At 49.7% G+C, this 27,965-nt stretch overlaps 1 protein-coding gene and 1 pseudogene across 2 annotated transcripts; one reads left to right on the forward strand and one right to left on the reverse strand.

The window, feature by feature from the left end:
* Positions 1-13,857: 13,857 nt before the first annotated feature.
* On the reverse strand, positions 13,858-27,965 carry LOC309536883 (creatine kinase M-type-like). Its single transcript, XM_082231271.1, has 7 exons — positions 27,723-27,965; positions 23,702-23,856; positions 23,069-23,201; positions 19,237-19,408; positions 17,401-17,524; positions 15,153-15,342; positions 13,858-14,287 (listed from the first exon to the last, which is right to left on the reverse strand). Exons 1-7 carry the CDS (start codon positions 27,913-27,915, stop codon positions 14,109-14,111), a joined length of 1,146 nt encoding a protein of 381 aa, XP_082087397.1. The 5' UTR covers positions 27,916-27,965; the 3' UTR covers positions 13,858-14,108.
* On the forward strand, positions 19,556-21,958 carry LOC309537570 (small nuclear ribonucleoprotein E pseudogene; annotated as a pseudogene). The gene is made up of 2 exons: positions 19,556-19,595; positions 21,583-21,958. The product of its transcript is annotated as a small nuclear ribonucleoprotein E pseudogene (transcript).

The following is a 27,965-nucleotide window of genomic DNA, read 5'->3' on the forward strand; positions in this document are numbered from 1 at the left end:
AAGCCGCTTCTGGCGAACCAGAGCAGCACACGGAAACGCCATTTACCTTCCTGTCGGAGCGGTACCTATTTATCTACTTGCACTTTGACGTGCTTTCGAACTGCTAGGTTGGCAGGAGCAGAGACCAAGCAACGGGAGCTCACCCTGTCATGGGGATTTGAACCGCCGACCTTCTGATCGGCAAGTCCTAGGCTCTGTGGTTTAACCCATAGCGCCACCTGCGTCCCTAAGGTTGGGAGGCTTCCCGGAAGGAAGGCAACATCTGGGCTTTCTGCATTGCAGGGGGTTGGGCTGGATGACCTTTGGTGTTCCCTTCCAGCTCTGCAGTTCTAGGATTAGCTTAGAAAGAAAGGTAGTAAAGGGAAAGGGGAGCATATACAGTTATGTACAGTGTGGAGAAATGGGATAGAGAGAAGTTCCCCTCCCTTTCTTCTCATAACCAGAAGCTGAGATTCTTCAATGAAACTAACTGTTGGGAGATTCATAGTTTCACCTCGCGCTGCGTGAATTAAAACCTCCTGCCTGGGACCTTCCGACATTCTGCTTCATCATTGCATGCCCATGACTTCTAGCCTAGTTTTAACACATATTAATGCCATTAATAAGTTCCTGCTTTCTTCTGAAAGCCTCCAGAACCGCTACAGCCAGGCTTAATTTATCAGGTCCCTCTGGAAAGCATCAAAGGAAACTGTTCTGGTGAGTTTTCCCTCTCCTAGAAAACCTCAGCGAATCCTCGCTTCTGGTGATGCTAATATAAAGGTAAAGGGACCCCTGACCATTAGGTCCAGTCGCGAACGACTCTGGGGTTGCGGCGCTCATCTCACTTTACTGGTCGAGGGAGCCGGCGTACAGCTTCCGGGTCATGTGGCCAGCATGACTAAGCCGCTTCTGGCAAACCAGAGCAGCGCACGGAAACGCCGTTTACCTTCCCGCCGGAGTGGTACCTATTTATCTACTTGCACTTTGACGTGCTTTCAAACTGCTAGGTTGGCAGGAGCAGGGACTGAGCAACGGGAGCTCACCCCATCGCGGGGATTCGAACCGCCGACCTTCTGATCAGCAAGTCCTAGGCTCTGTGGTTTAACCCACAGTGCCACCCACATACCTAATATAGCACATTTCAAATGCGCAGCATCTTGCTGCATCCTGAAGGAGTGTCTCCACCCCCATCATTCTGCCCGGACGCTGAGGTCCAGCGCTGAGGGCCTTCTGGTGGTTCCCTCATTGCGAGAAGGAAAGCTACAGGGAACCAGGCAGAGGGCCTTCTCGGTGGTGGCGCCCGCCCTGTGGAACGCCCTCCCACCAGATGTCAAAGAGATAAACAACTACCTGACATTCAGAAGACATCTTAAGGCAGCCCTGTTTAGGGAAGTTTTTAATGTCTGACATATTAGTGTATTTTTGATCTTTGTGGAAGCCGCCCAGATTGCTGCTGTCCTATTGCACGCAGGGGCGAGTGTCCCGAGGCTGAGGTTCTTCTCTAAATTTGAGCCCGAGGAGAGATCGGTGGTGGCATCTCTCAGCCCACAATGGCCCAGGGTGGCGGTCTCAGCTGCTGCCTTGCCACCGCTCAGACCCAGGAGGCTTGACATTTTCCAGGTGTCTGCCTGCTATGGATTCATGTTTGGAACAGTCCGCTCCCTGCTTGCCTTTCCCTCCCAACCTGAAAGGTTTTTAATCGAAAGGAAAGGTGCCGTCTGAAGTTAAGCCCCTTGCACACGCATGAATTGCGCTCCATCGCAACAAAGGGTTTGACATTCTGGAGCAATGCAAGCAGGGGATCTGGCAAGGGGGTTATTTAAGCCTTGTCTCTGCAAGGATGCGCGCACACACACCCGGCCGCCTCTTGCAGGCTAGAGTGCACCAAAGGGCCAGCATGACCCAGCCTGGCCCTCGAGGTGGTTGCACAGGGCTGGCGGTGCCCACCCTGCCAAGCACGCCAGCCAATGCCCAGCCGCCGCAGTGGTGGGGAGCCAGCCCCGCCGGGCTGCGATTGGCTGCGAGGTGGCATGGAGACAAGACCGGCCTGCCTGTCACCCTCCCCTCTCCCTCCCCACCCAAATCCTTGCCGAGGGTGACTTTCAGCCTCCATGCTCACTCCCCATTGGCTTCCGGCCGCAGCCAATCCCCAGCCCCCAACCAGCTGGGCATTAACCCTTGCGCGCCAGCGTGGTGTTGCAGGCAGATGCGCCTTTGCGCATGGATAGACCACAGGTTGGCAAGCTCGGAGGGGAAGGAGGGCGGGGGGGGGAATAAAGCGGTTCTGGCAGACAAAGCAGCTTGCAAATGGCTCTCCTCTAATGTTGTTGTTGTTGTTTAGTCGTGTCCGACTCTTTGTGACCCCCTGGACCAGAGCACGCCAGGCACTTCTGTCTTCCACTGCCTCCCGCAGTTTGGTCAAACTCATGCTGGTAGCTTCTATGACACTGTCCCACCATCTCGTCCTCTGCCGTCCCCTTCTCCTTGTGCCCTCCATCTTTCCCAACACCAGGGTCTTTTCCAGGGAGTCTTCTCCTGAGGTGGCCAAAGTCTTGGAGCCTCAGCTTCACGATCTGTCCTTCCAGTGAGCACTCAGGGCTGATTTCCTTCAGAATGGAGAGATTTGATCTTCCTGCAGTCCATGGGACTCTCAAGAGTCTCCTCCAGCACCAGAATTCAAAAGCATCCATTCTTCAGCGATCAGCCTTCTTTATGGTCCAGCTCTCACTTCCATACATCACTACCATAGCTTTAACTATTATACGGACCTTTTTTGGCGAGGTGATATCTCTGCTTTTTAAGATGCTGTCTAGGTTTGTCATTGCTTTTCTCCCAAGAAGCAGGCGTCTTTTAATTTCGTGACTGCTGTCCCCATCTGCAGTGATCATGGAGCCCAAGAAAGTAAAATCTCTCACTGCCTCCATTTCTTCCCCTTCTATTTGCCAGGAGGTGATGGGACCAGTGGCCATGATCTTGGGTTTTTTTGATGTTAAGCTTCAGACCATATTTTGCGCTCTCCTCCTTTAATAGCACCACCTGATAGGGTGAGGCTTTTCTCACTGGCCCTCCTGGCCGATTCCACTGGTAATATCTGGGACACTGATATAATTATGGAGAGGAAGATGAGGAAGTGGACTGGGTGGGTGGTGAACTGTAGAAGTGCCACCAGCCCTTTTGCTCCACGGAGATGACCCCGAAGGAAAAAGTCTTCTTGGAAAGGGAAGGAGGGAACAAGCAGCACTCAGGTGCCATCTGGTGTTCAGCCAGAAAAATCAACAACATTAGGATTTGGCCTCTCCACTGAAGGAACTTCGTAAGAACATAACATCAGAATATTGGAGGAGCCTGCAGGATGAGGCCATGTGCCCATCTAGTTCTTGCAGGAGCCAATCAGGTTGTTGTGTTGTTTAGTCGTGTCCGACTCCTCATGACCCCCTGGACCAGAGCACGCCAGGCACTTCTGTCTTCCACTGCCTCCCGCAGTTTGGTCAAACTCATGTTCGTAGCTTTGAGAACACTGTCCAACCATCTCGTCCTCTGTCCTCCCCTTCTCCTTGTGCCCTCCATCTTTCCCAACATCAGGGTCTATTCCAGGGAGTCTTCTCTTCTCATGAGGTGGCCAAAGTCTTGGAGCCTCAGCTTCGGGATCTGTCCTTCCAGTGATCACTCAGGGCTGATTTCCTTCAGAATGGAGAGGTTTGATCTTCTTAAAGGTAAAGGGACCCCTGACCATTAGGTCCAGTCATGGCCGACTCTGAGGTTGCGGCGCTCATCTCGCTTTACTGGCCGAGGGAGCCAGTGTACAGCTTCCAGGTCATGTGGCCAGCATGACTAAGCCGCTTCTGGCGAACCAGAACAGCGCACGGAAACGCCGTTTACCTTCCCGCCAGAGTGGTACCTATTTATCTACTTGCACTTTGACGTGCTTTCGAACTGCTAGGTTGGCAGGAACAGGGACCGAGCAACGGGAGCTCACTCCGTTGCGGGGATTTGAACCACTGACCTTCTGATCAGCAAGCCCTAGGCTCTGTGATTTAACCCACAGCGCCACCCATTGCAGTCCCCTAATTGGAAACCAGCAAGCAGGATCCAGGCACAAGCACCGTCTTGGCTTCTGTGGCTTCCAGCAACTGGTGTTCAGAGCAGAGGGCTAGGAGCCATTGGTAGTCTCCTCCTCCTCCTCCTCCTCCTCCTCCATGAATCTGTTTAATCCTCTTTTAAAGCCATCCACGTTGGTGGGAGAGTGAATTCAAGTGCAAAGATGGCACTTCTGGGCACCACAGTGTAAGAAGGACATGGGCAAGCAGGAAGGTGTGCTGAGGAGGGCGACCCAGATGATAGAGAGTCTGGGGCAGGGGTCTGCAACCCGCGGCTCCGGAGCCGCATGTGGCTCTTTTACATCTTTGCTGCGGCTCCAGAGCGGATACTAGCGAGGGGAGGAGGCGCATTGTGCGCCCCGACACTCCCCACTGTGGCGGGCGCTGTACTGGCTGTGACGTCGCATGGGGGCGGCGCGTGCGTTAGTCATGCACCGTCCCGACGTCACCTTCCCGCCCGCTGTCAGATCGTGGCTCCGGAGATATATTTGTTTTAAATGTCGCAATGGTTTTGCGGCTCCCAGTTGTTGTTTTTTCTTCGGAAACGGGTCCAAGTGGCTCTTTTTGTCTTAAAGGTTGCAGGCCCCTGATGAGGAGCTGTTGAAGGAGCTGGAGACAAGGACAAAACAAAGTCCACTGGAGAAGAGGAGATGGAGAGGAGATAGGGTAGCCATTTTCAGATGCATAAAGGGGTTGTCACGTGGAAGATGGAGCAAGCTTGTTTTCTGATGCTCCAAAGGAGAGGACTCTAACCAATGGGTTTAAATTGCAAGAAAGGAAATTCTAAGTAAACCTTAGGAATAACATTGTATTTTAATATTTTGTTGGAAGCCGCCCAGAGTGGCTGGGGAAACCAGGGTATAAATAATAAATTATTCTTATTCTTATTCTTATTCCAGTCATGCCTCGGGTTACAAACGCTTCAGATTGCGTTTTTTCGGGTTACAGACCTGCCAAAACCTGGAAGTACTGTAATGGGTTACTTCCGGGTTTCGGCAGTCACACATGCGCAGAAGCACTAAATTGTGCTTTGTGCATGCGCAGAAGTGCCGAATCGCAACCCGTGGGTGCACAGACGCGCCACTGCGGGTTGCAAACATGCATCCCGCACGGATCACATTCGCAACACGAGCGTCCACTGTATTGTAAAAGCTGTTTGACAGTGGAGGTGACTACCTCAAAGATGGTGGGCTCGCCCACATTGGAGGTTTTTAAGCAGAGATTGGATGGCCATCCCTCAAGGATTTCTTAGCTGGGATTTCTGGACTGGATGACCTTTGGGGGTCCCTCCAATTCCACAGTTCTATGACTCTGTGACTGTATGCGCAGGCAGAACATCAAAAGCTGCCATTATGCCAGCTCAGACTATCTAGCTAAGAACTGTGCATATGCCTAATGCTTTGGGTTTTTTAAAAAAATAATATTTATTAAAATTTTACAGACAATAATGAGTTTCAAAGTTTAAACATAAAAAATAAAAACAAAAAATAACCCTAATAAAAGAATAAAGAGCTACAAGTATACAAAAAGAAAACACATAAAAAATGCAAAATAGAAAACAGTTAGAAAGAAGAAAACAAAAAGAAAGAAAGAAATCAATATTTTCATATCTTATACTTCATTTACTAGTTTCCTGACCGCCTCACACCTCCCTTTTTGTATTCCAGTTCAGATATTTGGTTCAGCAAGTCCTTACCCTCTATCATTTATCCTTACTCAACATCTTAACCTATTATAAATATATATTTTCCACCATTATCAATCCATATTTACATACTCGTGTTAATCTTTTTACCAATACCACTTGTTTTCAATCCAACATCTCTTTAACATTCATTAATTTTACAGTATTTCTGCAAATAGTCTTTAAATTTCTTCAAATCTTCTTCCACCGACTCTTCTCCCTGGTCTCGGATTCTGCCAGTCATTTCTGCCAGTTCCATGTAGTCTATCACCTTCATCTGCCATTCTTCCAGGATGGGTAAACATATGCCTAATGTTTTGGACTACAATTCCCATCAGCCCCAGAACAGCTGCATGGTGCTGGGGCTGATGGGGATTGTAGTCTGAAACATCTGGAGGGCATCCAGTTCGGGGAAAGGCAGGCCTGCAGGGACCTCTGGCAGTTCTGCGGGTTCTTAGAGCACGGTGTTTCTCAGTCTGGAGGGATTTAAGATGAAATCTTCTGTGCTTCACCACTAAACTTGACACACACACACAAACAAACAAACACACGAACCATAGAATCATAGAGTTGGAAGAGACCACAAGGGCCATCGAGTCCAATCCCCTGCCAAGCAGGAAACACCATCAGAGCACTCCTGACATATGGTTGTCAAGCCCCTGCTTAAAGACCTCCAAAAGAGGAGACTCCACCACACTCCTTGGCAGCAAATTCCACTGTCGAACAGCTCTTACTGTCAGGAAGTTCTTCCTAATGTTTAGGTGGAATCTTCTTTCTTGTAGTTTGGATCCATTGCTCCGTGTCCGCTTCTCTGGAGCAGCAGAAAACAACCTTTCTCCCTCCTCTATGTGACATCCTTTTATATATTTGAACATGGCTATCATATCACCCCTTAACCTCCTCTTCTCCAGGCTAAACATGCCCAGCTCCCTTAGCCGTTCCTCATAAGGCATCGTTTCCAGGCCTTTGACCATTTTGGTTGCCCTCCTCTGGACACGTTCCAGTTTGTCAGTGTCCTTCTTGAACTGTGGTGCCCAGAACTGGACACAGTACTCCAGGTGAGGTCTGACCAGAGCAGAATACAGTGGCACTATTACTTCCAGAACTGAAGCTCGCAGGAAGAACATTACAGAGGGATTTTTTTGAATATGACTTTGGACTGGAGGCAGTGTTGCACAGTGGTTAGAGTGTGGGACTAGGAACTGGGAGACCAGGGTTCGAATCCCCACCCACAGGCCTTGAGGCTGACCTTGGGCCAGTCCCTGCCTCTCAGCCCAACCTTGTGGGGTTCTTGTGGCGAGACCTTGTACGCCCCATTGAGCTCTTTGGAGGAAAAGGCCACAAATGCAATGAATAACAATAAAACATCGGGAGGGAACCCAGTTGTGGAAGGCTGCTGAGCGGCAAGACGTCCCTCAGGACTGACCACGTGTGCCTCTCTCACTGGGCCTTTGTCTGGGCTTGGCCAGCGGCCAGCCAGACTCCCCTCTCCGCACGTGGCCAGCGACATATGAAGTCCCCACGGATGGTTCCCGTCTTGAAATTGGACTCCTGGAGACAATAATGGAGCTGGGGAAGGACTGAGGGTTCCTCGGATGGGAGCTTGGGGATGCAACACAGGCCAGTTGTCTCTTTCTGGCTGCTTTTCATCATCAGCAAAACAAAGGCTGATGGGGAAGACTTTCTGAGTCGCATCAGCAGCAACAGCCTGCACGGCTGAATCTCTCTCGCTCTCTCTTTAAATAATTTTTATTGATTTAACATATAAATTGGGACGCGGGTGGCGCTGTGGGTTAAACCACTGAGCCTAGGGCTTGCCGATCAGAAGGTCGGTGGTTCGAATCCCCGCAACGGGGTGAGCTCCTGTTGTTCGGTCCCTGCTCCTGCCAACCTAGCAGTTTGAAAGCACGAAGTGTAAGTAGATAAATAGGTACCACTCCGGCGGGAAGGTAAACGGCGTTTCCATGCACTGCTCTGGTTCGCCAGAAGTGGCTTAGTCCTGCTGGCCACATGACCTGGAAGCTGTACGCCGGCTCCCTCGGCCAATAAAGCGAGATGAGCGCCGCAACCCCAGAGTTGGTCACGACTGGACCTAATGGTCAGGGGTTCCTTTACCTTTATCTTAACAAATAAATTATAAAATGTACCACAAAACTTATCACTTATACAATCTTTTTAGACTTCCATCAGCACCTCTGATGATCCACCGTTTTAACCTCTTCTTATGCATTTCTTAACTTTATATTGCCTTTAAGTCTCTTAACAAATCATCCTTCCCCTTCTCCATTTTTGCAGTACTTCCAATAATACTCCTCACAAAACTTCTTCCAAACCTACAAACGTCGTCTGATCTTCACAATTACTTTTCAAATAGTCTGTAAATTTACTCCAGTCTTCCGTGAATTTCTGGTCCCGCCGGTTTCGAATCCTTCCTGTTAGTTTATCTAGTTCTGCATAGTCCATTAACTTCATCCTCCATTCTTCAATCATTGGTAATTCTTCTTGCTTCCATTTTCGGGCCAGTAATATTCTTGCTGCTGTTATTGCATATAAAAAAAGAGCTTATATTCCTTTCTATTTATATCACTCCCAACAATGCCCAGTAAAAATGCTTCTGGTTTCTTTATAAATGTATATTTCAACATTTTTTTTCACCTCATTATATATCATCTCCCAGAAGCATTTCACCTTTTTACATTCCCACCACATGTGATAAAATGTTCCCTCTTTTTCTTTACATTTCCAACATTTATTACTGACTTTATACATTTTTGCTAACTTGACAGGTGTAATATACCATCTATACATCATTTTCATCACATTTTCTTTTAGCGCATTGCATGCAATAAATTTTAAACCTTCTTTCCATAATTTTACCCAATCACTCAGCTGTATGTTATACCATAGCTGTCAACTTACAGATTTGAAAATAAGGGACCAGCAGCCTCAAAAATAAGGGATCAGGAGCCAAAATAAGGGATTTTCAGGGCACAGGTATGTTCAACTTCTGAGCCCCTCCCAGCCAAAGGCAGAAAGCCCAGCCAACAGCCAAACGAAGCCTCAAGCGGTGGTTCCCACAGCGCAGCAACCCGGCAAAGGGCATGCAGCAAGGGAAACCACAATCACCTCTCCGCTGGGAAGCGCTGAGCAAAGGCGAGTCCCCAGGCAACGCGGCCGATTTGATCGGCACAAGGCATGCAAGCTCCACCCCCCAGTCGTTCTCAGACTCCTTATTGGGTGAGCAACGCAGCCAAGCAACACAGTTGGAGCCTCCCTCCTCCCTGGCCGGCAGGGAGGGAGGGAGAGGAGCTGCTTCCTTTGAAACCCGGGAAATTTAAGGGACATCATCAATAACGGACAGCAGCGGGATGCAGCGCTGGGATAAGGGACTGTCCCGCCAAATAAGGGACGGTTGACAGCTATGTATTATACCCAAAATCTTTGGCCCAGTGAATCATAACTGACTGAACTTCCTCGTCCTTCAAATGCCATTCAAGCAGCAATTTATACATTTCAGACAAAATTTTAGAATCATGCGCAGCTGAATCTCAGGGCTCTTACAGTGGCATAAGAAGAGCCAGAGGAGACCCATCTCCTGTTCTCACCATGGACCAAATGCCCCATAGAAACCAGGAATCCATGAAGATGATGGACTTTCTGGAGCTAGCCGACCTGACTGGAAGAGTCCACGACCCGAAGGAGGAGGAGTACCAGAAGGAATGGGTGAAATTTAAAGACTATTTAGTTAAATATGCTTTAACTAAATATAACCTCTCCATTCTGAAGGAAATCAGCCCTGAGTGCTCACTGGAAGGACAGATCCTGAAGCTGAGGCTCCAATACTTTGGCCACCTCATGAGAAGAGGAGACTCCCTGGAAAAGACCCTGATGTTGGGAAAGATACAGGGCCCAAGGAGAAGGGGACGCCAGAGGACGAGATGGTGGGACAGTGTTCTCGAAGCTACCAGCATGAGTTTGACCAAACTGCGGGAGGCAGTGGAAGACAGGAGTGCCTGGCGTGCTCTAGCCCAGGGGGTCACGAAGAATCGGACACGACTAAACGACAACAACAACAAATATCTAAGCACTCGAGAGATGGACAGCGTCCTGTCCTCTGGACAGACCATGGTATTGTATCTCCTGAGTTTCCTTTCTTGTGACCAATGACAAACTGATCCATGATGTTCCGCCCTGCCCCACGCCATACAGCCCCCACCGCATGCTCAGATATAGCCACACTCAGTTTGCATTGCTTCCACACCAACTTGTCCTCTTGCGCAACATTATAGTTTGGTTTTGTTTTCAGGTGAAACTTGCTGCCTTTCTTAACTCGCGGAGAGTGCTCATACAAGACGGTCAGAATATTTCGTATTTGCCAAACTGTTAGAGTATATTGAACTGGCTAGATTAACGGAGGCAATTAGAGATCACACTAGACAAGAGTTTCAAAAAGCATGGGGGAAATGCAGAGAATACTTCACAAAACAGTGCCCTAAAATACGTACCTGGACTTGTTTCGATTAATATCTGCAGGAGACTTGCTGGATATTTAAGTTATAATTAGAAAAATCTTAATAATTAGTCATAAAGGAAACAGCTTATAAGAAGTAAATAAGGAGGCCAGATACAGGATAAAGGAAGTCTTTTATTTTGTTGTTTGTATTGTTTTATGTTATGTTTATTGTATTCTGTACTGGGGTGGGGGGTTTATGTTATGTTGTAAATAAAATTTCCAGTAAAAATAATAGAATATGTTGTGTTTTCTTTTCTCTTCCCTCTCTTTCTCTTTCTCTCTCCTTTTCTTTCTTTTTAGTGTTGATATTGACATTGACCTTACTGGTTCATTTGTTCTGCTGCTGCTGCTATTATGTTATTTAAACAGCACCCACTTTCTGCATAAAAGTATTTCTTTTCTTTTGTTCTTTTCCCCCAAAAGGAGTGTCCACAGGGTGGCAGGAGAGAGCTAGACTTGGCTTAGATGAGCTTGCGTGTCCAGGGCAGGGAGTCTGCCCAGAGGCACTCAAGTAGCAACTGAAGCAGGAGATTCCAAGGGCAGGATTGCCTGCCCACAAACAAGGCTGGGATGGAAAATTCCAAAGGGTAAACCAATTCTAGCCTGCTGGTTCCCGTGAGCTGGGCAGTTATCCGGCTTGCCTGAGCCTCATTGGCATGAGCAAGAGGTGCAAAAGAGCCTTAAGTTTCTGAGCACAATTCAAAGTGTTGGTGTTGACCTTTAAAGCCCTAAATAGCCTCAAAGGCCCAGTATGCCTGAAGGAGCGTCTCCACCCCCATCAGCTCTGAGGGCCTTCTGGCGGTTCCCTTGCTGCGAGAAGCCAAGTTACAGGGAACCAGGCAGAGGGCCTTCTCGGTGGTGGCACCTGCCCTGTGGAACGCCCTCCCATCAGATGTCAAAGAGATAAATAACTACACTGGTACCTCGGGTTAAGTACTTAATTCGTTCCGGAGGTCCGTTCTTAACCTGAAACTGTTCTTAACCTGAAGCACCATTTTAGCTAATGGGGCCTCCTGCTGCCGTCGTGCTGCCACCGCACGATTTCTGTTCTCACCCTGAAGCAAAGTTCTTAACCCGAGGTACTATTTCTGGGTTAGTGGAGTCTGTAACCTGAAGTGTATGTAACCCGAGGTACCACTGTACCCAGCAGCGTAGTGTGGGTTGTCAGCACCCGGGGCAAGGCAAGTAATTTGCGCCCCCTAACCCCTAACCTGCTGTCGCTGCCAGCTTCTTCTTGCTGCTGCCTGGGCTGGTCTGGTGTGGTTCTCTCCCGTGTTCAGCGCTGCGGTGGGCGGCCGCTGTACTGTCCCTACCCCAGATAGTCCCTCGCTCTCTCTCCGCACCGCACGCCTGGCACCCACCCCCTCCACAGTGGACGGCGACCCAGCGGCTCCCTGCCTTCTCTTCCTCGCCTGGGAAATGGGCTCAGCGGTGTGGAGGGGGCCTTGCGGCCAGCACTCCCCACATCCCAGCTCGGAGGAGAGGGGCAGCCTGGTCTCTGGTGGTGGGGTGGCTTAGAGGGGGGGGGTCCTGGCGGAGCTCGCGGGCGACAGTGGCGACGCTAAATTCGGCAGCTCTGGCGGGGAGAAATTTTAAGTGGGTTTCCTTCCTCCTGCCCCCTTTCCCCCCTTGCTCCTTTCGCCTCACCCCACTTCTGTACACTGGGTCCCCCTGCTGTGACCTCCCCCCCTTCCTCCCGGACCCTGCCTCTTTGGGGGCACATCCCCTCCCCATCTGTACAGACTCCCCTGTAAATAATTGTCCGGTTAGCCCCCGTTATCATTGGGTTAGCGATATTATTAAATGAGCCCACCCTTTAGCCTTGGGACGATTGTAAGTTATTCCGGCCCCAGAGCGACAGTTCTGTACCAAACCCTTAATAAACGTAGAAAGCCTCCGCCCGTCGTCTTCTCTGCCTCGTCCGCTCCTGAGCCGCTCCTCTCGTCCGCGGGGGTGGAATGGGGCTTGAAGCGGCCCTTGGTGGAAACTGAAGGGAACCCCAAAGGTCATCCAGCCCAGCCCCACTTCTCAACAGAGAGGTAGAGTCCGTAGAACTCACACCCTTTGTGTGCCTGAGGAGGTGTGTCTCTGTTTGTGTGTTTGTGTCTTGGGATCACTCGGTTTTGAGAGCAGCCCTCTGCCCATGTTCAGAGGTGCTCTGCTTCCTTCTCGTATTCGGCGTGGGGTGGTTGAAACAGGACTCTGATTCCAAGGAGGGCCTGAGAAGGACCTAGATCGGCTTCTCCTGCTCTTGCCCTTCTATGTCGGGGTACACTGCCCCTCCCAATGGAGGCTCCACTGAACCATTGCAGCTACAATAACCCCCAAGAGGCGGATGTGTGTTTAAACCACTTCTAGAGATGTCTCAGCCGGTGCCCAAAATCGCCTCCCATGGCAGCAAACTCCACAAATAGGTGCTGTGTTGCGTGGAGAAAGGCCCGTTTTTGAATCTCTCGCTTTTGGGGTTTGCTGACCTGGCCTCTGGCGGGGTTACAAGACTTGCGGAGAGCTCCTCCAGTACGTTTGTGGGTACTGGGTTGAGTGCGGGGTTGCCACTGGGGTACTTTTGAGGCTTTGGGGGCATCTGGTGTGTGACGGGGAAGAGCTGAACTGAGACAAGGGACGCACGCTGCAAGCTCTCCGGCTCATAGCCTAGTAACCCTTCCTAAACATCAAGATGTCAAAAGCCCATCCCTGTGAAACTCCTGACGCTGGTGATGGCAGGGAACGCTTGTAGGATCCTGCCACTCACACCTTCATAATCTCTTCTCTCCAAGCTGGGCTACTCAGTGCCCATCTGCTCCAGAATCCTCACCGCAGCCAAATGTCCCTAAGGACCTAGGAACCGAGATAGACTGCCTCTGGACCTGGAGGTTTTCTAGGTACATAAGGTTCGCCCTGCTCTACCAAAAAATGGCCCCTGCAAGGCCAGCATTCACTTCTCACAGTGGCCAGCCAAAACCTGCAAACAGGTTTGCAACTCGTATCCAGACGCACTGCTTCCTCGTTTGGTGGCAGCAGGTAATTCATAGCCCTTGTCAAAAGGTAAAGGGACCCCGGACCATTAGGTCCAGTCGTGACAGACTCTGGGGTTGCAGCGCTCATCTCGCTTTACTGGCCGAGGGAGCCGGCGTGCAGCTTCCAGGTCATGTGGCCAGCAGGACTAAGCCGCTTCTGGCAAACCAGAGCAGCACATGGAAACGCCATTTACCTTCCCACCGGAGCGGTCCCTATTGATCTACTTACACTTTGAGGTGCTTTCGAACTGCTAGGTGGGGAGGAGCAGGGACCGAGCAACGGGAGCTCACCCCATCACGGGGATTCGAACCGCCAACCTTCTGATCGGCAAGTCCTAGGCTCTGTGGTTTAATCCACAGTGCCACCCACATCCCATTTGCCTTCACTGTACCCTTTCTTTAAAAAAGTAAAGGACCCCTGACAGTTAAGTCCAGTCGCAGACGACTCTGGGGTTGCGGCGCTCATCATAGAATCGTAGAGTTGGGTCCCAGGGGTCATCTAGCCCAACCCCCTCCAATGCTTACTAAAAAATACCTTTAAAAAAAAAACCCAGCACAAGAGACTCCTTTTGGGAGGAGGCAAGGCTCTGGGGCCCGTAATTCGCTTTATTAACTCCTTCCACTAGGACTCAGGTGTCACGAGCGTCCCAGCTGCCCCGCCCCACCCCAGGCGGCCCTCCGCCCTCCTTTGCAAGAGAAGGGAGGGCGCCCAGGGACGGGGCAGTGGGTGGCCGGGAGTGGCAGGGTTGGGGTCACCCCCCCGGAGTCCAAGCCCCAGTCCACGCGGGGTCAGCAGGACGGCGGCCGCGGGAAACCTCTCACTTCTGCGCAGGGACCATGTCGTCGATGGCCTGGCCCTTCTCCAGTTTCTTCTCCATCTCCACCATCAGCTTCACGCCGTCCACCACCAGCTGCACCTGTTCCACCTCGGAGGAGCCCAGGCGGTCAACGTTGGAGATGTTGAAAACGGCGCCCACAGCCTCTGTGTCCACACCACCTGCGGGTTTTTGGGGGGATGGGGGGGGAGAGTCGCCATTACTTGGATCGCCCCCTCCAGACCCTCCGGAAACTGGAAGTGGGTTGCAGAGCCCATAGGGCGCATTTCATTTTGCAACTTTCAGTTTCCAAGAAGTACTTGTAAGTCGCAACAAGTGACTCGACCATTTGAAATACCGTATTTTTTGCTCTATAAGACTCACTTTTCCCCTCCTAAAAAGTAAGGGGAAATGTGTGTGCGTCTTATGGAGCGAATGCAGGCTGCGCAGCTAACCCAGAAGCCAGAACAGCAAGAGGGATTGCTGCTTTCGCTGCGCAGCGATCCCTCTTGCTGTTCTGGCTTCTGAGATTCAGAATATTTTTTTTCTTGTTTTCCTCCTTCAAAAACTAGGTGCGTCTTATAGATCGGAAAATACGGATATTTTGCTTAAATGAATAGGATTTCGTTTTTGGTCGGTAAGCAGAATGCGTGTGTGCAATGACATAGCGGTCGTTGCTTGCTGTTATGCTATATATTAACATTTTTTATTAGTATTTAGCATTATACAACATTTTCGGAAGGTAAAGCTAAAAGAATTCGGCTTTCTGGTTTATGCGCTTTGTCGTTAAACCATAGACTTACCAGGCTAAATGGTGCCTGCACTGCCACAGAAATAATAGCTGGTTGGAATTCCTCACGCGCCCAAAATGTGTTTTTTAAGACTGCTCACTGGATAAAATTGCAAACATTTAGGCTCGCTCCCAGGTAAGTGGGGCCAAGGGAGCGATTAAAAATAAATTCAAGTCCCTAGTCCCTTTGAGGTGGCTCCAGCTTGTCATATTTCCATCGTGGGAATAAGGATGGAAATCCCCTCCCGCCCTCTCACCTGTGCCACGTTTCTGCAGACGGAGACGCGTGAGGATTTCCTCAAACTTGGCATGCTTGCTGAGATGGGGCAGTTTGATGTGGACACCCCCACGCAGCCCAGTGCCCAGGTTAGAGGGGCAGGTCAGAATGTAGCCCAAGTGCTCGTTCCAGCTGAAGGGGTGGCCAGCTTTCTTGAAGATCTCCTCAATCTTCCCCGAGAAAAAGGAAAAGATGAGCGGGATGAGAGATATAATAATAATAAATAATAATAATAATAATAATAATAGTAATAATAATAATAGTAATAATAATAATATATTATTTATACCCCGCCCATCTGGCTGAGTTTCTCCAGCCACTCTGGGCGGCTTCCAATTGAGTGTTAAAAACAATACAGCATTAAATATTAAAAACTTCCCTAAACAGGACTGCCTTCAGATGTCTTCTAAAGAAGCTCCTTCAGTCTTTTAACTGCAAAACTGGGAATACCCATTGTAGGACCTTGTAGGGAGGTGGCAGTGCCCAGGACTGGGAGTTTTCATTCATTTATTTCATGAGTAGGCAGACTAAGGCCCAAGGGCCAGATCCGGCCCAATCGCCTTCTAAATCCAGCCCGCAGACGGTCCGGGAATCCGCGTGTTTTTATATAAATAGAATGTGTCCTTTTATTTAAAATGCATCTCTTACTGTCAGGAAGTTCTTCCTAATGTTTAGGTGGAATCTTCTTTCTTGTAGTTTGGATCCATTGCTCCGTGTCCGCTTCTCTGGAGCAGCAGTAAACAACCTTTCTCCCTCCTCTATGTGACATCCTTTTATATATTTGAACATGGCTATCATATCACCCCTTAACCTCCTCTTCTCCAGGCTAAACATGCCCAGCTCCCTTAGCCGTTCCTCATAAGGCATCGTTTCCAGGCCTTTGACCATTTTGGTTGCCCTCCTCTGGACACGTTCCAGTTTGTCAGTGTCCTTCTTGAACTGTGGTGCCCAGAACTGGACACAGTACTCCAGGTGTGGTCTGACCAGAGCAGAATACAGTGGCACTATTACTTCCCTTGATCTAGATGCTATACTCCTATTGATGCAGCCCAGAATAGCATTGGCTTTTTTAGCTGCCGCGTCACACTGTTGGCTCATGTCAAGTTTGTGGTCAACCAAGACTCCTAGATCCTTTTCACATGTACTGCTCTCAAGCCAGGTGTCACCCATCTTGTATTTGTGCCTCTCATTTTTTTTGCCCAAGTGCAATACTTTACATTTCTCCCTGTTAAAATTCATCTTGTTTGTTTTTGCCCAGTTCTCTAATCTGTCAAGGTCGTTTTGAAGTGTGATCCTGTCCTCTGGGGTGTTAGCCACCCCTCCCAGTTTGGTGTCATCTGCAAATTTGATCAGGATGCCCTGGAGTCCATCATCCAAGTCATTGATAAAGATGTTGAATAAGACCGGGCCCAAGACAGAACCCTGTGGCACCCCACTAGTCACTCTTCTCCAGGATGAAGAGGAACCATTGATGAACCATTGATGAAAGTGCAAGTAGATAAAGTGCAAGTAGATAAATAGGTACTGCTCCAGTGTGAAGGTAAACGGCGCTTCCATGCGCTGCTCTGGTTCGCCAGAAGTGGCTTTGTCATGCTGGCCACATGACCCGGAAGCTGTATGCTGGCTCCCTCGGCCAGTAAAGCGAGATGAGCGCCGCAACCCCAGAGTCGTCCACGACTGGACCTAATGGTCAGGGGTCCCTTTACCGTTAACTAAATGGGCTTCAAGTTGTTATGAAGAACGCAAGAACGTTAACTCAGCCCAGAGGGACCTCAGCAGCTGGCACAGATCTTTGAGCACAGGTGCTTTGGGCTGCCAAAGCCTCACTCCTGCTAGCAATTGTGGCAAGCATCCCGGACCTCAAACCCAGCTCAGCCAGCGAAGAGGCAGAACTGCAGGTGGTACCAGCTAGGGCACTGTCAACTGACTGCAGCCTGCCTGAGTCACCTGTGAGCCTGTCAGGTGCCTGCCAACGAATCGTAGAATTGGAATAAATAGTTGTTGGCGATGAGAATCGTAGAGTTGGAAGGGACCCCCAGAGGTCCTCTAGTCTAAGCCCCTGCGATGCGGGAATCATGCATCACATGATACTCCTCTGCCTGCCAGGGACTTTCTCTCTGGGCTACCGTTCTCTGCCAGCCCCAAACCCCACAGCTCTCCCCACGTGGCCTCTGAGACAGCCAGGTGCCTCTCCCCCCCCTTCAAAGCAGCCCCTCTGCAAAGCTCACCTTCTGCAGCCCGATGCAGAAGCGCCGGAAGACCTCCTTCATGTTGCCACCCTTCTGCATGGAGATGACGCGAAGGTGGTCTTCCTCGTTCACCCAGACCAGGAAGGTTTTGTTGTCATTGTGCCTGGGGGGGGGGGCAGAGGGGAGAGTGTGAACGCCGCAGGCCTGAGTGCCTCAAACCTCTCGAGTGCATTGGAGGTACTGTGACAGCACAAAAGGGCATTGAAGCACTCCAGGAATGTAATTATTATCATTTATAATAATAATAATTTATATATAATTTACACATAACACCGGTCCTGAGAGATCTGCATTGGCTCTCAGTACGTTTCCGAGTCCAATTCAAAGTGTTGGTGCTGACCTTGAAAGCCCTAAACGGCCTCGGTCCTGTATACCTGAAGGAGCGTCTCCACCCCCATTGTTCAGCCCGGACACTGAGGTCCAGCGCCGAGGGCCTTCGGGCGGTTCCCCCATTGAGAGAAGTGAGGTTACAGGGAACCAGACAGAGGGCCTTCTCAGTGGTGGCGCCCGCCCTGTGGAATGCTCTCCCTTCAGATGTGAAGGAAATAAGCAGCTATCTTCTCTTTAAAAGACATCTGAAGGCAGCCCTGTTTAGGGAAGTTTTTAATATTTAATGCTGTATTGTTTTCAACACTTGATTGGAAGCCTCCCAGAGTGGCTGGGGAAACTCAGCCAGATGGGCGGGGTATAAATAATATGTTGTTGTTGTTGTTGTTGTTGTTGTTGTTGTTATTTATCATGATCATTTCTAGCCAACCTTTCTACCAGGGTGTTTGAGGCAACTTTCAACAGAAGCTAGAAACCATACAGTACGAAAGCATTTTGCACAGGGGGTATGTTCTAGGGTGGTGTATATATGCAAAAACGCACATAGCCAAACCACCCCCATCCTTACTTTGCAAGCATGGTGAATCTGGGGTGCTCTCACGAGATCTCGTGGGCTGTCCAAATTCCCACCAGAGCAAGGCTTAGAAGCTCTTCCCATGTCAGGAAAACTTGGTGCAAAAGGGGCTTTTAAACTCTCCGCCTTGCATGCAATTAATCTGCAGGATCTCAACCAACTTTCAACCGCGTAAGGTTGAAACCGCATGAGATTATTGCACACATGACGTGATCGGGCGGTACAATGCAGATACACAGTGCAACGCTTTCAAAAAAAGGGGAGGACACGTAGAACAGAGAGAAAAAAATTGTATCATTTGCAGAAAAAACGTATCTATGCTATATTTTTGCAAGCCGCACAATGCAGTTTGGGTGGCCCCTGCTCCCTTAAACATTTTGCCCTGCGAAGGAAGGGCGTGAGAGGTTGGGTGGAGCTGGACGTGCCCAGAGTGGCTGGGGCAAACCAGTCAGATGCACAGGGTGTAAACAATAAAATTGTTCTTCTTGTTGTCACTGAATGAACAAGGTAAATGACTCCTGACAGTTAGGTCCAGACTCTGGGGTCACGGCGCTCATCTCACTTTACTGGCTGAGGGAGCTGGTGTACAGCTTCCAGGTCATGTGGCCAGCATGACTGAGCCGCTTCTGGCGAACCAGAGCAGCGCACGGAAACGCCGTTTACCTTCCTGCCAGAGTGGTACCTATTTCTCTACTTGCACTGGTGTGCTTTCGAACGCTAGGTTGGCAGGAGCAGGGACCAAGCAATGGGAGCTCACCCCATCACAGGGATTTGAACCGCCGACCTTCCGATCAGCAAGCCCAAGAGGCTCAGTGGTTTAGACCACAGCGCCACCTGCGTCCCTCTGTCACTGAACGGGATGTCCCTATTTTCATCAGAAAAACGTTGTGGGGTATCAATGTGTTGCTGCTTACCAGATGCCTCTGGCGTCGGGCCAGTCCCGGGCCATGCCTGAGGCGAGCAGGAGAGGAGAGACGGGCTTGTCAAAGAGGAAGTGGTCGTCAATGAGCTGCTGCTGTTCTGCGTCGGTCATGTTCTTCAGAGGGTAGTACTTGCCCTTGAACTCTCCGGTCAAGCTGTTCAAGGCTGTGGAATAGGGGGAAAGGCAGGGAGGTGAGGTGGGGAGAGACACCAAGTGGAGGAGGCCACGCCTAGGCACTGACCATTTCGTAGAACCATAGAGTTGCAGAATTGGGAGGGACCCCCAGAGGTCATCTAGCCCAACCCGCTGCGATGGAGGACCATTTGGACACAGCCTGCACGGCCCGCTATGGTGCATGGGAGTGTGGCCCAAAGAGGCCTTACTGCCACAACCGTCTATCTCTAGCAGTTGCTGTGTGGATGTGTGGCTCGCTATTTCATCCTGTGACACCCACACATTTTGGCACTGTTGTTTATTTCCTGTTTTGCTTTTCTCCCCCAAGGTTCTACACTTAGGCAGGAATAAAATATGGGGGGGGGCATCTGGCTTGCCAGCAGTAAATGTGGGAAGCATCTATGGGACTTTGTGGACCACAAGCCAAACATGAGTCGACCGTGTGTAAAGCTAAAGGGACCCCGGACCATTAGGTCCAGTCATGGCTGACTCTGGGGTCACGGCGCTCATCTCGCTTTATTGGCTAAGGGATCCGGTGTACAGCTTCCGGGTCATGTGGCCAGCATGACTGAGCTGCTTCTGGCGAACCAGAGCAGCGCACGGAAACGCCATTTTTCTTCCCGCTGAAGTGGTACCTATTTATCTACTTGCACTTTGACGTGCTTTCGAACCACTAGGTGGGCAGGAGCAGGGACCGAGCAACGGGAGCTCACCCCCTCGCGGGGATTTGAACTGCCAACATTCTGAGCAGCAAGTCCTAGGCTCTGTGGTTTAACCCACACCACAAGCCAAACATAAGTCGACCGTGTGATGCAGCAGCAAAAAAGGCTAGCACTATTCTCGGCTGCATCGACAGAAACCTAGTGTCCAGATCAAAGGACGTCATTGTCCCGCTGTATTCTCCTTGGTCAGACTGGAGTCCTGTGCCCGGTTCTGGGTACCACAATTTAACAAGGATGTTGACAAGCTGGAACGTGGGCAGAAGAAGGTGACAGAGATGGTCAAGGGTCTGGAAACCAAGCCTGTTGAGAGCAGTTGGAGATTTTTAAACGGAGGTTGGCTGGTCATCTGCCAGGGATGCTTTAGCTGTTACTCATGCATTTCAGGGGGTTGGTCTAGATGAGCCTTGGGTGTCCCATCTAACTTTACAATTCTGCTTTTTATCCTCAAAACAGCCCTGTGAAGTAGACTCGTTCTCTTAGGGGAGGCTTTGCAGGCCACCTGATCCACATACCTGATGTCGATCAGTTAAATGATCGATTTTAAGAGAGTGACTGGCTCATGGTCACCCCAATATAAGCTTTTTGCCGGGGTGGAGATTCGAACCAGCGTGTCCCTGCTCATCGCCTGTGCAACACTGTTTTTGACCACAGCTCCCATCAGTCCCAGCCAGCGCAGCTGTATGAAGTTGGAGCTGAAGGGAATTGCAGTCCCAAACATCTGATTGCTGAAGGCTGGTTTAAAACAAGGTCTTAATGAAAGCGAGAAATGGAGGCAGTGAGAGATTTTACTTTCTTGGGCTCCATGATCACTGCAGATGGTGACAGCAGCCACGAAATTAAAAGACGCCTGCTTCTTGGGAGAAAAGCAATGACAAACCTAGACAGCATCTTAAAAAGCAGAGACATCACCTTGCCAACAAAGGTCCGTATAGTGAAAGCTCTGGTTTTCCCAGTAGTGATGTATGGAAGTGAGAGCTGGACCATAAAGAAGGCTGATTGCCGAAGAATGGATGCTTTTGAATTCTGGTGCTGGAGGAGACTCTTGAGAGTCCCATGGACTGCAAGAAGATCAAGCCTCTCCATTCTGAAGGAAATCAGCCCTGAGTGCTCACTGGAAGGACAGATCCTGAAGCTAAGGCTCCAATACTTTGGCCACCTCATGAGAAGAGAAGACTCCCTGGAAAAGACCCTGATGTTGGGAAAGATGGCGGGCACAAGGAGAAGGGGACGATAGAGGACGAGATGGTGGGACAGTGTTCTCAAAGCTACCAGCATGAGTTTGACCCAACTGCGGGAGGCAGTGGAAGACAGGAGCGCCTGGCGTGTTCTGGTCACGAAGAGGCGGACATGACTAAATGACTAAACAACAACAATGAAAGCGAGGACTAAGAGGAGTTGACCATTGGGTGCCCCGTCCCGCCTATGTTGGCTCGTCCTGTCAGGAGTTGTTCCCAGCCCAGCTGCCGGCCAAGGCCAGAAGGTGCAGAAAGTGATGGTGCAGATACCTACAGATACCTACAGAAGAGGTCCAGAATTCAGGTGTGGCTGTATGAACAGGTGAACGTGAGGCTAGAAGGCAGTATTTTTGGATTTGATGAATATATGAACTTGGTTCCGGATGATGCTGAGGAGATTCACTCCAAGACAAAATCAAGGAAACAGCTGAGTCGAATCATGTTAAAAGGAGACAATACTACTCTTCTACAGAGTGTTTCTGACTAGAAATAGCTATTGAGTCTGTTTTGCTTATTATTTTAATCTTTAAACCTATAGAAGAAACTATGCAGTGGTTTCATTGTATCACTCCCAATTCTACCGTTGGTGAAGAATGAAGCCAGTTACTTAATTTGTGCTTGCATAATTTTCAGTAACTTTTCTACATTGGTGTTGAATTGTAGTTCTTTATAAATAAAACTTTTTGTTAGTAAAAAAAACAAAAAACCCCCACCAAGGTCTTAATATGCTCCCCATATTGCTAAATAAAAGCATATTTCGTCTATCTGTGTACGTACACAGCACATTCTGAAGAGGGGGCGTCTCTCCCAACTTTGAATTTTGGGTGTGCTTTGTAGCTGAGGGCATTCTCCCTCATTCTTTTGATTTGGGGTATGTGTCAAATTTGAAGCTTCATGAACTGACATCTGTTAAAGACTGGATGCCATTGCCTGCTATTTACTAAACACAGAAGTAAACATCATCAGACCTTTGCCAAATACCTCATGCCATTGCATGTCAGCTCTCAAACAATTCAGAGACTGAAATCAAACGCTGCCCAGAGTCAGCAGATATTTGGCGAACGTCTGATGGATTTTCATCCCAAAAGAGATCCTGAGCAGATTGTTCCCTCTTGATTCTAGAGGCTGCAAAAAGCCCTCTTTAACTGCACTTCAAACTTAGAATTTCTTCTTCTTGTAATCTAGTTTGGCCCCGCAAAGGCTTTTCAAAAAAGACACCCTAAACCTACAGTTTCCAGGCCTCCTTAGGAAGAAGGAATGACTTAAATTAGTGTGAATAGTGCAGAAATGGCCCAAAATTAGGGGGAATGCACTGATCTTTCAAAGAGAGAGCCCTTAAGACATTCCCAGTTCCTCTTGTCACCTTAAGAACATAAGGAAAGCTGGCTGGATCAAGCGAAGGGAGTTCAAATACGCCAGCATCCTGTTTTCCCCCACAGGAAACCTACCAGCAGGATTCGAACACAAGAGCACGCTTCCCTCTTGCGGTTTCCAGCCACTGGTATTCAGGAGCCCAGCTGCCTCCAGCTGTGGGGCCCAGAGCCCAGCCATCGTGGCTGGCAGCCCTCTCCTTCTCCCTGAATTTGCCTAATTGTATTTCGAAGCCATCCTGTGGCAGGGAGTTCCGCAGTTCAACTCTTGCGCTACCCAAAGAAGGAATCTGTTTTGCCCGACACGATTCTTCCAGCCTTACCAGTGATGGAGAGCTGCTCAACAGCCCGTCGCTCTCCGCGGCTGCAGTGGGGGGGCAGGGTGTACCCCTTGATGCTGCGCCCAGTCCTCAAGTGGCTGCTGAGGACATAGTTGGGGTCCAGGTCATCTCCACCCTGTGGGGAACAGAGAGGCAGAGGCCTGCCGTGAGTTGGCCAGGCAAGCCCCCGACACACTTCCCTTTCTCACAAGCACGGCGGTCCCTCCCCGTTCCGTGAAAGCGTCTGAACCTGCCCCGCTCCCAAATCAAACCACGAATCTGTCAAGCACAGTGCCGTCTCTTCCAGCCTTTGCCAACCTGGCGCCCTCTAGATGTTTGGGGCGGCAGGTTGGCAAAGGCTGACTGGCAAGAAGAGCCTGGCTGCTGGATTGGGGCAAACGGGGCCCATCAAGTTTTGGTGGCCATCCCTGACTCTTGTGGGAGGGAGTTCCACAGGCTAACTTGGACTCTGTCCTTCTTTTTATCTGTCCTGAATCCAGGTTGATAGTTGTCACTGCCTCCTGTGCAGGTGAGTTCCCTTGTTCAGGGAACCAGGCACTGGGGGGGGGGTTTAAAATTTGCGTGTCCAAAGCATGGCCCTCCAGCCCCTCAGCCCTGGCCAGTCCTGGTTCCTACCTTCAGGTTCTCATGCTTCAGGTCGGTCTTATGCTTGTCAGTTGGCTTGTAGCCGCCATGACGGTCCCGGATGACAGGGTCAAAGAGTTCGCTGAATACGTCATAGCTCTCTTCATCACCAGCCACACAGCCCACGGGCATGTCGTCGGGGTGGCCTGTGTGTGAAAGAGGGAGGAGGCGTTAGATTAGGAGAAGGGCCTGAAGCAGCGTTCTTCCTTGATGGCCATCTGCCAGGGTTTATTTTAGCTGTGATTCTCTTGTTGCAGGAGGCTGGAGTACATGACCCTTGGGGGGGAGCGAGTCCCTTCAAACTTTACAATTCTATAATTCATAAATGATATGATCAGGGACATATTGCCCTGCCCCTTAAAAAACGGATGACTCCCAGAGGCCTGTGGGAATGAGAGTAGAGTGTTCAAAGTGGAAGATTGGCAGGTATGACCAGTGGGGTGCTCTCTTTGACAAGCCTTGTTGAAAAGGAACAGGCGCTGCACGTGAAATCTCACTCTGCTGGGTCAGGGAATCATAGAATTGTAGGCTCCTGTGTTAAGAGCTCCAGCTCATTTTGCTTATTTCCCATGCTCTGTGCATTAGTATAGAGACAACCAAAACCACAAGCATTTCCCTCCAGTGTCTTTTCCTGATCATTAGCAGGTTCCTGTTGCATCCCCTCAATTTCCTCTACATCAATGAAATTATTGTCCCCAGTACTTGGTGTCCCCCTGTCTGCTGAAATAATGCCCCCCCCTCAGGATTTAGCAGGGGGCTCCTTCAAAGCACAGCAAAGCAACCGACATAAAGGAGGAGAAGAACCTTGAGCAATATCATGGGAAGGGGCTTTCTAGGATTAACGTGAGACTGTGAAGCTCCCTTGCTGTTTTTGTTACTGGGTGCTGCATGTTGCTTCAGCAAACTTCTTGTATTTTTGGCATTGAAATGGGTTTTTTTGTACGTTATTGTATTTGATATTTTGCCATGCTATGATGCAATTGTTTTCATAGTGTTGGAAGCGTTTTCCTGTTTTCTTTGTTGTAAGTCGCTTTGAGCATGATTTTTGGTGTGTGTGTGTTTGTGGAAAAATTGCATACAAATGAATGAATGAAGCCTGTGTCTCTGCTGGAGACATGCAGAATTATACTCAGGGTTTTATGTGCATCCCCCACAAATCGAACCCAGCAAGGGGGCTTGGCTATTTAATCCAGGAGTGGTCAGCTGGTAGCCTCCAAAGAAACCACTTCCTGTGGTTGGCTGGAAGTCAACACTCCCAGTAATATTTGCAACTTGCAAAAGTTTGTTTGGGCTTTTTTATGTAATACGTGGGTCCTTGTATTTATACTACAGCTGGGGACCTGATTTGATAAATTGTTATGGTCTAATCTATTCTCAAGGGACGCAGGTGGTGCTGTGGGTTAAACCACAGAGCCTAGGGCTTGCCAATCAGAAGATCAGTGGTTCGAATCCCCGCGACGGGGTGAGCTCCCGTTGCTCGGTCCCTGCTCCTGCCAATCTAGCAGTTCGAAAGCACAGCAAAGTGCAAGTAGATAAATAGGCACCGCTCCGGCGGGGAGGTAAATGGCGTTTCCGTGCGCTGCTCTGGTTTGCCAGAAGCGGCTTAGTCATGCTGGCCACATGACCCGGAAGCTGTAAGCCGGCTCCCTTGGCCAGTAAAGATAGATAGATAATACTTTTTTCGGCTATAAGCCCACAAGGTAAAACAAATCAATAGATAAAAATCAATAGATAAAATCAATAGCATTTTACAATCTAAAATATCAACTAAAATATTTCAACGCATAATCTCTAGATGTACCGTGTTATGGCCCTGAAGATAAAGATGGTGCATAGAGTTTTCTGAATTTTTAATAGTCATGCAGCATTCCATGAAGTCTTTTATATGACAGAACTGAGATCAGGAATCTAGCAACCTGTAAAGTTCTATAAGAGTCAATGTCCTGGAGTAGATAAGCTAGATGTAATTCAGGTGGTTTAGCAGCAATTTCCAGAATGATTGAACTCAGAATCCTTGATCGGGGAACATTGTATAAGGGGCAATTAAACAAGATATGATAAAGGGATTCTATCGATTTGTTGTCACATGCGCATAAAACAGAGATTTTACCGTTATAAAATCTATTGCTCAGCACATTTGAGGGGAACACATTAAATCTGGCTCTAACAAATGCGAATCTATGCGACACAGCCGATAAAGTAGACAGATATCGAGGTATCTGGGACATAGATGTAATGCCCTGATATATCAGGGAACATGTACCTCCACCTGTGGTAAGATTTTGTTGAAAATCTACCTCCTCCAGTCTTTGTTTGATGACCTTTTTAGCTGTAATTAGATCTAAATTAAGTATATCGGAATGAGAGATTCCATAAGACAACAGTTTGGAATGGACTTTTGTTGCCCATGGGCTGGTGAATTCATCTCTCCAAAGGCACTGAATAAGATGGTAGTTTAGCAATTTATGCCAAAGGGACAGCCAATAATTAAAGGCATGTCTCCACATCAGAATCTCAAGGGAGGGGGTCTTAAGTTCTAAGCGAATGGCAGAGTTGCTTACACAGGAGGGTAGTTTCAGAAGGCGCCTTAGAAAAAGATTTTGCAATGTCACCAGAGGCAAGAGGTTTACAAAGGCGCCCCATAAAGGGACCGCATAGGCTTGGCCAGTAAAGCGAGATGAGCGCCGCAACCCCAGAGTCGGCCACGACTGGACCTAATGGTCAGGGGTCCCTTTACCTTTAATATTTTCTCAGTTAGGAACCTAGGAAGCTGTCTTATGTCAAGTCAGACCCACTGGCCCATTGAGCCAAGTGTTCCCAACACTGACTGGCAGCCCAGCTCTCCAGGGTTTCAGAAGGGTGACATTGCCAGGGCCATAGCTGTCAAGCGTCCCTTATTTGGCGGGACAGTCCATTATCCCAGCGCCATGTCTCGCTGCTGTCCCTTATTGATGATGTCCCTTAAATTTCCCGGGTTTCAAAGGAAGCAGCTCCTCTCCCTCCCTCCCTGCCGGCCAGGGAGGAGGGAGGCTCCAACTGTGTTGCTTGGCTGCGTTATTCACCCAATAAGGAGTCTAAGAACGACTGGGGGGGGGGTGGAGCTTGCATGCCTTGTGCCAATCAAATCGGCCGCGTTGCCTGGGGACTCGCCTTTGCTCAGCGCTTCCCAGCGGAGAGGTGACGCTGGTTTTCCTTGCTGCATCCCCTTTGCCGGGTTGCTGCGCTGTGGGAACCACCACTTGAGGTTTCGTTTGGCTGCTGGTTGACTAAAATCCCTTATTTTGGCTGCTGATCCCTTATTTTCGAGGCTGCTGGTCCCTTATTTTCAAATCTGTAAGTTGACAGCTATGGCCAGGGCTTCCAGGCAGATGTTCTGCCACAGGGACCTTCCAATTAAATCTCCACGGGAAAAGGGGTTGTTTTGAATTATAGGTGCTATTCCTCCATTGCAACGGGTTGGACCAGATGACCTTGGGATCCCTTCCAGCTCTGCTCTCCTGTGATTCTCATGCCTTGCTACTCTTTCTAGCTGCTGGGGCTCAAAGCAGGCTGGACTCTGGACTCTTTTGTTTCCTCCTCCCTCCCCGCCCCCCCCTCCGGCCTCCATCCCCACCCGACCCCGCACTGTGTGGCAAATGCATGTAAAATTATGCAAACTGGCCAGCAGAGCGAGATGGCAAGCCGGATTGGGAAGAAATTGCATGCCTGGCTTTGGAAGAAGAAGAAGAAGAGTTTGGATTTGATATCCCTCCTTTCACTCCCCTTAAGGAGTCCCAAAGTGGCTAACATTCTCCTTTCCCTTCCTCCCCCACAAGAAACACTCTGTGAGGTGAGTGGGGCTGAGAGACTTCAGAGAAGTGTGACTGGCCCAAGGTCACCCAGCAGCTGCAGGTGGAGGAGCGGGGAATCGAACCCGGTTCCCCAGATTACGAGTCCACCGCTCTTAACCACTACACCACACTGGGTGACATCTTTGCTTTAGCGTTTGGTTCGTCCAAGAGGGAGCACCTACCTGGGTTGTCTACACCGGTCTGGATGCAGTCGTCCAGGGTGAAGCCGCTGGGAGTCTCCTTGTCACGCAGCTGTTCGTAAAGCTCCTTGGTGAGGACTTTGGCCATGTGGTTGTTGTGTTTGGAGAGGTCAGGGTACTCCTCATCACACTTGTAGTTCAGCTTGCACTTGTTGTGGGTGTTTCCGAAAGGCATGGTGGCGGTTGGCGGGGCGAGTCCTGTGGCAAGAACGCAGGGCACAGCGT

The sequence above is a fragment of the Podarcis vaucheri genome (genome assembly GCF_965113315.1).
Source record: "Podarcis vaucheri genome assembly, chromosome: 7".
Taxonomy (NCBI): domain Eukaryota; kingdom Metazoa; phylum Chordata; class Lepidosauria; order Squamata; family Lacertidae; genus Podarcis; species Podarcis vaucheri.

Excerpts from the sequence above, each read along its gene's own strand:
- LOC309536883 (XM_082231271.1), bottom strand. The coding sequence starts at position 27,915 with ATGCCTTTCGGAAACACCCACAACAAGTGCAAGCTGAACTACAAGTGT. Across the intron at positions 17,525-19,236 it reads CCCGACGCCAGAGGCATCTG|GCACAATGACAACAAAACCT; the intron begins GTAAGCAGCAAC and ends CCCCCCCCCCAG. Across the intron at positions 14,288-15,152 it reads TCTGCAGAAACGTGGCACAG|GTGGTGTGGACACAGAGGCT; the intron begins GTGAGAGGGCGG and ends AAAAACCCGCAG.